Source organism: Syngnathus scovelli, chromosome 19, assembly GCF_024217435.2.
Source record: "Syngnathus scovelli strain Florida chromosome 19, RoL_Ssco_1.2, whole genome shotgun sequence".
Lineage (NCBI taxonomy): Eukaryota > Metazoa > Chordata > Actinopteri > Syngnathiformes > Syngnathidae > Syngnathus > Syngnathus scovelli.
Window position 1 is genome coordinate 2,420,036 of NC_090865.1, and position 11,713 is coordinate 2,431,748.

Below are 11,713 nucleotides of genomic sequence, written 5' to 3' on the forward strand. Positions count from 1 at the left end.
CTAAACTATCAATGTGTGAACATCAAATTGTAATTGAAATTATTTATTTTCTGTACAGATGATGAAATTTTTCAACTGTTTCAAACAAACCACATCCAAAATAGGCCTCAGAAGAAATTCACTTGAGACTGAGGATGAGTAGGGAGAGCCCTCCTCTCACTCACATTCAAAACATTCCACTCCAGAAAAGGTCAGAGGTCACATACTGTAGTCCGAGGTGCAACTAACTCACAATCACGAAAAGTCTCTGGCTCTTTGTATCCAGGAATTTTGTGGGATGAAGCTCATCTGAGGTGTGACCTGATCCCAGGGGGGGCGGAGTTTACTGTTAAGAAAAGATGGAGAGTGCAAAGGAAACATCACATACTGGAAATGGGAAAATAATAAAAGCACTGGGGACTTGCACTGTGCAACTGTACCTCTGTTTTCTTTGCTCGGGTAGATACGAGGGAAAGGTTTGAATTCATCTGGAGGAGGGAAATCTTCTATTGGGTGGAACTGGAATTTGGATTCAAAGTCGTCTGGATGAAGGGAAGAAATTGAGCTTTACATAAAGTGCATATAAAAAGTCCCCTGTTGAAACCTCTTATAACCAGGAGCACATAAGATTCTAAGGTCATTGTGATTTACAGGAGGCCCCATCTTGTCGTTCACTCACCCAGACTGTGCAGGTGTCCATTCCTGAAACTGGAGGGGGGCAAGGGAGGGGCAGGTGGCGGCGGAGGGGGAGGAATGCGGCTGGACAGCTCAGTGGCGGGAGAACGTGCCGGAGGAGCTGGGGGAGGAGCCAGACGACTGACACCTGCTCACAAGGAAGAGTGTGCCATCAGAAACGTGAGCTTTAACATGAAAAATGCATTTAAATTGGATACGATGTTGCTAGCTCCTGTTCCATCACGGTTCTTGACCCACCTGCACTTCTCGGCACAGCAGGCGGTCGTCTGGTTGGAGCGTTGCAGGGGTATGATGGGGGTAGAATTCGTAACGCTGGTGAGGGCACCGCTGGAATTCTAGGCGGGGGCGGCGGGAGATTGGATGGGAAGCTTGGGGTGTAAAAACTTGGGAGAGGGGGAGGTGGCGGTGGGGGCGGTGGTCCGAGAGGGCTTGGGTCACGCAGGATGGGAAACCGTGCCGTTTCGGAGTGGACAACAGGGGGCGGTGGAGGGAAGAAGGACCAAGAGGAGCGGTCCCGAGGGAGAGAAGGGGGGTTGTAAGTTGGAGGGGGAGGAGTTAAAGGTTTGGCGCTGGGGGTGTGTTGGTAGTGCTGGATGGGAAGCCAGGTAGGCTTTGTACTCTGAAATGGGGGTGGAGGGGGTGGGCAGGAGGGGAGAGGTGGAGGCTTGTTGGCAGGGCGGTCCTGGAAGATCGGAGGCGGGGGTGGAGGAGGAAGAGGAGCAGAGGGCGGGGCAGGGGGTGTCGGCGGTGCAGGAGCAACCGCGAGGAGAGGAGCAAAATGCTTGCTGGCATGAGTTGGCGAGGGCGGGGCGGAGGAAGAGGCGAGCGGACGGGGGCTGATCAAGTCCACCAAAGTGGGCGTGTTCCACAGCGGCTTGAGGGAGGCCGACGAGCTCGAGCGGGAGACTCAAACACACACAAAAGTCTTTTCAACCACCACATTCAAAACAAAAATTAAATCTAATAAAGACGAAAAGCTCATTCTACCTACCTGGCGTCTTGCCTGCCGACTCTCGTTGCCCAACAGGCCTTAGGGTCGGAAACCCCGCTGCAAACAGTCCACCTAAGGATGGCGCACCTCCACAAGGACCCTGAGCAGCACCAACATTGCTGGACACATCTCCACTTGAAGCCTTTGGCTCTAGGAGCGGCAACATGCATGCAATACATATTTAAAGATACTAATAAAAAGCATGACGTGTGTCAAAAATTAATAAATCATGAATGTTGTGTCTCTTACTATCCACAACAGGGGCACTGCGGTCATTAACGTGCGTAACTTTCTTCAGTCTGGCTCCCTTCTGGATATCGGCTAACAGGGCGCTCCTGCCACCTCCTCCACTAGTCTGGACTTTAGGAGCCTCTAATGGAAACTGTGACACAAATAAATATTCAAATAAATTCCCAGCAAAGTGACTATTTTTGTATTGACTTCTCCTTTAAGCTATAGTTCCTCACTCTATAATAAGACTACAGACATTACCTATGACTCAGTTACCATATGGTCGCTGTCCACCTGCTGAAATGTAACACTGGGCCTCCATTAATAATGTAAACAACCTCTAGGTGTCGAATTAAGACAATAGGACTAACAGCAACAATCCAAAAGAGATATTTTCTTACCAGTGGTGCGACGCTGGGGGGTGGCGGAGGAGGTGGCGCCAAAGGAGGCGGCGGTGGCGGAGGAGGTACCGGCATGACAGAGGCTTCACCTGTAGAAGAGACGGCTGTAAAAAAATGCAATCAGAAGCTGCTACTGTGCACGCTAAACACTTTAGCTGACCTCTCGCCCCGATTCTCTGAACAGGAAGCTCTTTCAGCAGTGCAAAACAGGAAACAGAAAGCGCTCCATCCTCTCTGGAGAAGTTCAAAACATTCCCCCACCCACCCACCTAGCACTTTTCACTCTGTCTTCCCACAATCCCCCATGGCGGCGGTCGGGTGGAGGAACAATGGCGTGTGTTGTGTGAGAGGTAACAGACTCCCATGCTCCTTTTTTTCCAATTCCCTGATTGGATAACAATGACTGCCCTGACTTATCAATAAGGAATTTGAACATCTCTGGTAATTTAATAAACAACAACTTATGTCTACTATGCAACTGTCAGGCTGTTCCTCCGTTACTATTTCTATCGTGTGTCAGCTATCTCCATAACACTGCCACTGAGGACTTTTCACACTCCTGGCTTTCCATGCTGTCAAACAGGTGGTAGACACCTCAATATTTATATAATTGCAATTAAATATATTTATACAAAATAATACACCATAATATACATATATTGTGCAGTTTAGTTAAATTTGCCAGTGCATATTAAAGTTGTGTTTCACTTTTAAATACTTTTACATTTGATGAACATAAACAGCATGTTAGAAAAAATAAACTTGGTCCTACCTTAAGAGTCAGAAGGGAACCTGCTAGTGTTGAGAAAGTCCTCAGCGTGAAGGCGCGCAGCAAACTGACCTCATAGTTTTATTTTTAACCCAACTGGTGGGTTGTTTGTCACTAACCAAAACGGCGTGCAAAAACTTTCAAGCGAAAGGGATTGAGTTTCTTTTTTCCCCCAAATGTCCACGATGCAGCCCTTGAACAGTGGACTATTGATTGCTGTCGTAGTTCTTCCACAATGTGTGCAGAAGTCTAGCGGTGCAATATCACACATTGCAGAAAGGGGCAGGACGCTACATAACTGGGAAGAAACACTAGGAGGGGAAATATTGCTACTCGCAACTAGATTTAATATCGCAAAAATTAACACCTGATGATCTACTGTGGTTGGCTATTAAATGATACGGAAAAAATAATCAGGGACTCGTTTTGCAAATTTTTTTTTACATTATCCAAATTGCATAATGCAAAACAATGGTTGGATTTTTCTTTTTGTTGGCTCCATTTTAAGGGAAACTTTAATCGTGTTTATGTTTCCACTGTTGTCACTTTACGATGCAACACTTGACAAGGAGTTCTACAAAGCTGGATTTTTTAAAATGTATTTTTATCATGCTATCCACAATGCGGTTCGTTGCCCGGCACTTAAAAATTCCCAGTTAATTACCGTGAGATATAATTTTGCATCTGCGTTTATTTTGGCTCAGTGCCATTTGATTGACTTGGCAAGTTAAGCAACTGAAGTTTACGTGCAGCAGCACCCCCTGTCGGTAAAATGGTGAAGTGACACAAGAATGCTGCGACACCAGCGCGCTCCTCCCTTGAACAGGGAAACAATCAAACTTAAAACCTCAATTTGGCAGACGTTGTGGAATCATTTGAAGGTAATTTATTTATATTGACATATAGAATTGCTGTAAAGCTTGTCACTGACAATGTTGTGGTTTACTCACCTGACCTCCATGCAGGGAGCACATCGTCATCGTGACGTCATCCCAAATCCTGCTGTCTCCAGGTCCCTGCAAATCTCAACAGGATGAACAGTAACATCAAATAAAAGGATGCAACATGTTTAATGGTAGAAACGCTTTAATTTATTGCTCATAAGTTGTCTTCATTTCAATATTCACAAGTGATCTAAACACAGCGTACCATAAAAACAAACATCTGTGTCGTTTAGCCACAGCTCTGCTCAAAAATCTTAAAACTTCCTGGACTGATCCTTCATTTAAAAATACAAACATAAATCCTAAATTCAATTTAGTCACTCTCCTAACCATTTACAGTTTCACAAACCTTCCAATTATTTCACAAAAGCATTTTCATAGAAGGCACATCCTTCATTTGCATATATTAAATGTCATTATTACACAGGCATGTTAAAATTATACCTAAAGAGGACACCACACAATCTCACTTTATGGGCTGGCTATCAAAACAACCCTTTTTTTTTTTCCCGTGACCTTTCGGACCTCTCTGCTTTTTGTCACCTTCCTCGTCACCATCGCAACCAACTTACAGAAGCTCCTGTACACCTCAAGGGAAGGAAGCCTTCTCATCTTTGTGAAGTCACTTTTACACCTTCCATCGCTATCGATCACATATGTCGTCTTAGGTCGGCGTGCCTTTATCTGTCTCGGGAAGGGCTATGCGCGCCCTGCTCTTCACCTTAAAGCGTCCCGAGCGGGACACGTTCATATTTCTGCGGCAAGTCTGTTCGTTGAACAGGGACTCCATGTGGGAGTCGTCGTAGGTCTCGTCGCTGAAGATGCGGGAGCCGTTGGTGCACTCTTGTTGGGACGGAGACTGCTCAGTGGTGCTCTTGGACTTATCTTGTGCAAAAGGGTCAAAGTCCGGTCCGTACGAGTTGGGGGAACCTGCCTCCTTGCTGCCTGCCTTCTTCTTTGGCAGGAAGGCCCTCCACCATTTTGCCTTCTCTGTCATCTTGGTCTGTGCAGAGGAGACTTACTTTAGTCAGACAACAATTATTTACCCCAAATTCCTTGTTTATGTATTTTTACATTTAAAATTTTGACAAATAAAGCATTCAATTCATCCATTTCAGTTTAAAATATAGAGATCTGACTGGATTTAACTTGTAAATAACAAAACTACAATTACACTGACTAGTTAGGTCACAATTTCTGGATTTCCCACCTCCGAATCTTCTAAAGCCTTCTCGGTAAAACTGGTTTAATGAGTTGCGAGTAAAGAACAAACCGTGATTCACATGTGGACTCAATGCAAAATAAACTCACCTGAGGAAAAGCAAGAGCTGGATGAGCTTGTGATGATCCAAATCACGATGAAACTCTTGATTGTGATCTATTTGAAAGCCACTGCCTTCAAGCAACTGTGACAGGAATTCTCCAATTGAAACTGGAGAGGTGTCACGCTCCAGTCGGCCGCCGTGCCTCCTCTCTTACCTGGCCGGCAAAAATGTCGTGCCCCACCTCGGTTATTCCAGTCAAATGTCTGGACCCTTCCTTAATAATTGCTCCAAAATGTTCGTAGGAAACAACACATATGAGGTGTCTCTTTCTGCCGACTGAACCAGCAGGTTTCCGTCCGAAACTCTCACACCTGTAGTCACTCCTGATTGGCTGACACAACACCAAAGCGGTCACGGGAGCACAACACAGGTTAAACTGCTGTGTCGTGTGGGCGGGGTTTGTCGTTGCTGGGAAACTCACCTCACGGGAGACTTACGTCTATATCAGTGACGGATTAAAAAAAAAAAAAAAAAAAGGAATCCTTTGTCCTCAGGTGATCCAACCCATGTTGAAGGGCGTTTCTTTTTTTATTTATATATTTTTTATTTTGTCTCTTTTTTTTTAAACCCACAGTGTCCCTTAATGTGGTTTCACACAATTAAATGTCAAGGTGACGTTGACGTTTAATTTCACACGGTTATTAAGGGCCGAGGTGGCACATAAAAAAAATAAAATGTGCACGAGTTGCAGGTTTTTTTTTTTTTTTAACAAGCTACACAGGATTTGCACGACTGAAAGCAGAAAGCACATTTCCTGTAGTCAAAATCATCTACTATTTCCAATTTTCTTTATTATCATATCGTCAAACAATAATTTCAACCTTGGAGAATGCATGTTTTGAACTGGCCTGACGGATAATGCAGCAATAAACATACTGCACTGCAAAAAAAAAAGATGCATCTTTTAAGTAAAGTTATGTGTTGATACATAATAGGACGGATGGGGGGGGGGGGCTCTTCATGTTCTAAGAATAGCAACATGTCCATGAACTGGCTTCTAATTTGAGGGTGTGTGTGTCTGTTCTAGAGCGTCCATGAGTCAATGTGTGTCTGCACGGGTTAGTGCGTGATGGGTGGTGTCAACATGGTTGGCTGTGCACAATTTAGACAGGTGATGGGAAGGATCAGTATTTATTTATTTATTTTAATTTAGACGTAAAGTATACTTCTTAAGGTCTACTGCAAACAGATAATGCGAGTGACTCACTGTGACGAGTGTTGATGGAACAAAGCAAAATTCGCACTAATCCATTCTTCCATTTTCTATAGTGCGGGTTAGCTCACTGACTTTGGGCAAGAGGTGGGGAATGTTTTTTTTTTTTTATGTATGACCAGTTATCATAAATTATTATTAATTATTCTTCTGATTCTTCTGAATTTTATGACGTGTCGCTTCTCTTTCATCTTCCATACTACTTTGAGCCTCTTTTGTGATTTAGGGCCTTCTAAATAAACTTGAGTTAGTTTATTATAAGGCCATTTTCTGTAGAATGAATGTTCACCTCAATGAATGGCATATCTGTCTGGGCTTTTTGTCTGCCACTGAATATATCATAGTGCCCATTTGCCAAGTTTGTTACCGTCAAAACGATACACCTGAAAATCTCTTATTGCCATTGCGGCAGAAGTGAACAACAGGTTGAGCCGAGGTGTGCGAGCCATGGGAACGAGAGCGGAAGGCAGCCAGTTGGACTGGTAGGGTCAGCTTGCAAAACACCTCAAAGGAGGTGAGCATTTACTGTGGTTAACAACTGTTGTGATTTCCAACTAAGTCATGTAGGCTTATGAAAGCCAGATTTTCCCATTCAGGAACAAGGCATTACATAATAGTAAAAATAAAAGGTCTCTGTATAGTTGGGTGGAGTCGACTGTATTAAATTGTGTGCTTTTGTTTATTTAGACACCTTTCATTGTGCGTTTCAGGAGTTTTTAGATGTCTTTAAAGAGCTGAGATTTTTTTTGTTTGTATGTCTAAACACGATCTAGTTTTATTTCGAAATGTCATTTTGCTATTAACCACAACATTAGTCAGGTACAGCTTGTTCAGAAAAATAATATCCACACCCAGGTACACTTTGATGGTGCTTAGATTTGCATCATCAGGTTTGAGTGTGACAGACGTCATTTAGCGAGTGTCCACACCCTACATGATGTGGGCATGACATTAAATTTTATACACAAAAGCTACTCCTTTTTTTCTTTCTTTCTTTTAGCACAGTAATTTTCCCAAACATAACAGATAAAGCAGCAACCAATTGCCATTGTCATTTTAACACATTGACTGCACGCTGGACTTGAATTATTGAGGCCTTTTGGTCAAATTTTATTACTTTTATTCGCTTTTATCCCTCCGTATTAACTGTACCTTTAGATTTTGTATTTTAACTAGCACTTTGTGAGGTGACCTCAGTATTCAACTCGTATGGATGAAAGTAGTGATAGTGCTCCAAGTTCTAAAACGTACAGCAGGGGGCGATAAACGTCACAGTGACGCAATGAAGTCAAAAATAAGAACAAAGAAGAATTTGCAACTGTCATGCAATGCTAACATGACCAAGGTTGATAACATATAAGTGCCAGAGATGGTCATTTTGTGAGAAAAAACAGCTCTATCGTTTTGGTAAGAACTTTTCTGACTCTTTATTATCGTCGTCCATCCAAACCGTGATGCTTTTGTTAAGATCGCTGCTAAATGTGCAAACCGGTAATAATGTTATGCACCGGGGTGATAATTTCTTCACTCCGTTAACGTCAACGCTAATAACCTAGATTATCAGTTATGCGGGAAAATGAATAATAAAGCAATATTGTTTCATTTACATGGTTAGGATGTTTAAATATCACACCTCTGTTACGTCGTTGTTTGACAACTCACGCGAGATGTTGCTTTTGACTGCGCATTGATATCTTCTCAGGTAGAGATGAGCGTCCACTGCGTCCTGACGTCCGCTGGCCGGAGTTTCTCTCGATCGTGTTCCACCACTGGCCTACTCCGCCGTCTCCGACCTTCTCCCTGCTCCATCACACGGTGAGTGCACTTGACAATTTTAATTCTGTGTTTTAGTGTTATTTTCCCCTAATGTGCACTTCCGAACTTCTAAAGATAATGACAGAAAGTTAGTACCTTACTATTATCGTCGGATCTACTTTCCAAATTGCTCATCCGGAACTTTGTAGTGGTCCAATGTTTCCCATCCTATATTGAGCAGACACATTTTAATTGGAAAAAAACAAACAGCACAAGGTTATATATACTGAATTGTCTCAATTTGCTCTCTCAAATTTAGTGTGGCCTGTTTAGTTGCAAATAAGCAAATCCTTTTTTTTATATCAGAGGAAATATGTCCTCCAAACAACAAATGGACCACCTAGAGAGGACAGCAAACAACCAAAGACAAAATGTAAGATGTTACATTTTTATCCATAGGCCTATTATAAAATGTAGATGCTTAATCTCCCAATTTCCACACAGACGGTGTATCCTGCTCAAGTATGCGGCATCACGAATGAGTCGGAGGCAGTAAAACGTCTCAGGTTAACCGCCCATCCGGATTTTAATTTCAAAGCGGGACAATGGTGAGTAGAGACTTCATGTCCTCATGAAAAAAAACAAGATTGCACATTTTTGGATTTCTTTTCAGTGTTGTTCAAATAAATTACCTTGGAGGTCTAGCGTAACTATGGTTACCCATTGAGCGTGTTTTTCACAAGGGCTGCAGTATCTTTATTCACCACAGGAGGGCAGTGTTTCACTCGCAATGTCTTGTTTTTTGGGGAAAAGGTGAACCAATGTCAGCAATAATCATCTATACTTTTAAAAAGATACTGTAAAATCAGTTTCTATTCAATATTTAATTTCAATTATGACTCTGGAAATAATAAATGAATAATATATGTATATCATATATTATTCAGTGCTGCAGCCGTATTGTCAGATGCCTTCACATGGCTCTTATAAGAATAATAGCAAATTAACAATTCCTGAATAAACAAGTTTTGTCTTCACGGGGGTTGCGCGTCTGTCAGTCAGCTCTGCCAATGTTAATGAGCAGACCGCGCACAGAGCGCATACTGTAGGTGGGCGGCGGCGACGAGCTACGAGAACCCAGCAGCAAGTTCTCCTGCAGCGCTTGATAATGAATGTAAATACATGGAAAGCCTCGAGTTTGCGAGAAAAAAGGGGCTGTTAAGTTGCTCGTCTGCGGGTGTTAGAAGAAGAGCAGGATGAGGTGGTGGGTGGAACATATGTGGTCTATTCATGACGCTGGAGGTTGAGCTAAACAGACGGCCATTGTTCGCTTGGCATCATTGTCTTCTTCTCTGTCGAAGGACGCCACTGTTTTAAGACCAACCGGCTGCATTTAGCTGGTTTTGTTTGGCCGCCGCTCCTTTCTGGAACCGTCGTCCTTGCTGAGGTCAAAGGTTGCAATCTCTCCACACAATCCCACTTTGACCTTCAGCTCAGCATGTTTCTACCTTCCAGTTGAGCAATTGTGTAGCCAGTTGAACAGTCAGGTGTTCTCTTGTTCTCCTATTGTGGCGCGGCCCGCCAGGGAAGGACAAGCGGGGGAGCTTATCAAGCTGCAAAGTGAGAATCCGGCTTTGTTTGCAGGGTGGACTTCTTCATCCCCGGAGTGGAGAAGGTGGGAGGTTTCTCCATGTGCTCCAGCCCGGGTCTGCTGCAGAGGGAGGGCGTTGTGGAGCTGGCTGTCAAATTTGCCAATCACCCGCCAGCGCACTGGGTTCACACGGCGGTGAGTGGGCTAATAAGTTTGTCTTTTATCCAAAACAGAATTCTCACCCCCCCTCCCCAACCCCCCCACAGTGCACTCTGGGCTCTCGGGTGGCAATGCGCGTAGGCGGCGACTTCTACTTTGACCCCTCACCATCGGATCCCGCCGTTGATCTGCTGCTGGTCGCCGGCGGCGTGGGCATCAACCCGCTGTACTCCATTTTGTCGCACTCGGCCGATTTGCTGCAGCTCAGCCGGGCCTCCGGCGGGCGGGGACGCAACATCGGCTCGGTCCACCTCTCCTACAGCGCCAAGACCACCGATGAGCTGCTCTTCAAGGTGTGTCCCCTTCGATCCTGGAGGCTCATAGTAGGATTTTGTTGACATGACACATTCAATGCATGCATACTAACATTTTTTTTTTTTCCACCTTACCTTCTGGTTCCCAAGAATCCTATCCTGCAGGCCTGCAGGGAGTTTCCTGACAAGCTAACATGCAAATTCCATGTCACCCAGCAGAGCACAGATATCGAGCCGCATCTCCAACCTTTTGTCAACAGTAAGTCATTGTGACATTTTCATTCAAATAACATTTGCGATGACTTAAGTCATTGTGACATTTTCAGTTAAATAACATTTCCGATGACTCAGTTCGACCGCAAACTAGTTAAACTCAGTCAGCAGCTCTTCTGTTGTTCCATTTTGCCTCATGACACAATTCTCAAAAATTCTCAATCCATGAATCGACTAATCCCTTATTATCCTTAAAGTGGTGTAGCTGGAAGACAGTGTACTAAACAATTGCCACTTTCATGCAAAAACACAATGTTCTTTATTTTCTTGTAACTATAGCCACATTTCTAGAAAAGGAAAAAAAAAGAACATCAAATGTCCCTGTGGCATCAGAACTACACAGTGATAAAGCCAGCCTGTCCTTCTTCAATCATGTTCCCAGGTCAGAGAATCACAGAAGAAGATTTGAGGATACACGTGGACCCCCAGAGGACTTTGTGTTACCTATGCGGACCTCCTCCCATGATCGAGACCTTTTCCCAAACACTTGTGAACCTTGGCCTGCCACAAGACAGAATTATTTTTGAGAAGTGGTGGTAGCTGCTCCCAATCCACCCCCCCCCCCTTTTTTTTTTTCTTTTGTGTGGTGGGAATTAAAAGGCGACAAAATTAATCAGGCGAAGTGGAAGTTCTCGGCCAGCCGTCGGAACCTGCACGTTGATTTCATTTTATCTGTGAAGATGTTTTTAAGTCACGCAGCGGGTCCAAATATTTATTGACTCAAAGCAATTTCCTATGTTTGAACTACACTTTACATGTAAATGCTTTTATTTATTTACATATTGTGTGCTTGAGTGCTCATCTACATTTTCCACTACTTTGGCCGAGCTGTCTTCTAACTTTTCCACACAAGCAAGCAGTATTACACGGCTCAGTGAGAAACCCACAGCGTAACTACAATGAAGCCTTCCAGGTGGCCTCCGATTGGTCCACATCCTTAAACCCCCCCGCGGAGACCAACGCGAGCATCTCAGCGGGACCGCCATTGTCGAATCATTTGAGTTGTTCCATGAGGGAAATGTTGTACGCCGTAATGTGATGATTGAATGAAATAAACGACGGGGAAGCTGCG

The 11,713-nt window shown here is 44.0% G+C and overlaps 2 protein-coding genes and 1 long non-coding RNA gene across 6 annotated transcripts; 2 read left to right on the forward strand and 1 right to left on the reverse strand.

The window, feature by feature from the left end:
• Positions 1–27: 27 nt before the first annotated feature.
• wipf3 (WAS/WASL interacting protein family member 3) lies at positions 28–3,393 on the reverse strand. Of its 3 annotated transcripts, none has more exons than XM_049751204.2 (8): positions 3,071–3,393; positions 2,299–2,402; positions 1,916–2,048; positions 1,667–1,816; positions 913–1,581; positions 659–802; positions 420–521; positions 28–325 (listed from the first exon to the last, which is right to left on the reverse strand). In XM_049751204.2, the coding sequence occupies exons 2-8, from the start codon at positions 2,371–2,373 to the stop codon at positions 285–287; spliced, it is 1,314 nt and encodes a 437-aa protein (XP_049607161.1). In that variant the 5' UTR covers positions 2,374–2,402; positions 3,071–3,393; the 3' UTR covers positions 28–284. The 3 variants fall into 3 exon arrangements, with proteins under 3 accessions (XP_049607161.1, XP_049607160.1, XP_049607162.1); XM_049751203.2 differs by having other exon boundaries at positions 2,299–2,387; positions 3,071–3,389; XM_049751205.1 differs by lacking the exon at positions 3,071–3,393 and adding an exon at positions 2,459–2,601 and having other exon boundaries at positions 2,299–2,387.
• On the forward strand, positions 2,620–4,140 carry LOC125987122 (uncharacterized). Its single transcript, XR_007487900.2, has 3 exons — positions 2,620–2,881; positions 3,823–3,948; positions 4,033–4,140. It is a non-coding gene; the product is annotated as an uncharacterized lncRNA (long non-coding RNA).
• Positions 4,141–7,794: 3,654 nt separating this feature from the next.
• Positions 7,795–11,711, forward strand: oxnad1 (oxidoreductase NAD-binding domain containing 1). Of its 2 annotated transcripts, none has more exons than XM_049751015.1 (8): positions 7,795–7,956; positions 8,252–8,364; positions 8,671–8,737; positions 8,809–8,912; positions 9,949–10,090; positions 10,162–10,407; positions 10,519–10,627; positions 11,024–11,711. In XM_049751015.1, exons 2-8 carry the CDS (start codon positions 8,258–8,260, stop codon positions 11,179–11,181), a joined length of 933 nt encoding a protein of 310 aa, XP_049606972.1. In that variant the 5' UTR covers positions 7,795–7,956; positions 8,252–8,257; the 3' UTR covers positions 11,182–11,711. The 2 variants fall into 2 exon arrangements, with proteins under 2 accessions (XP_049606972.1, XP_049606973.1); XM_049751016.2 differs by having other exon boundaries at positions 7,808–7,956; positions 8,256–8,364.
• Positions 11,712–11,713: the final 2 nt, after the last annotated feature.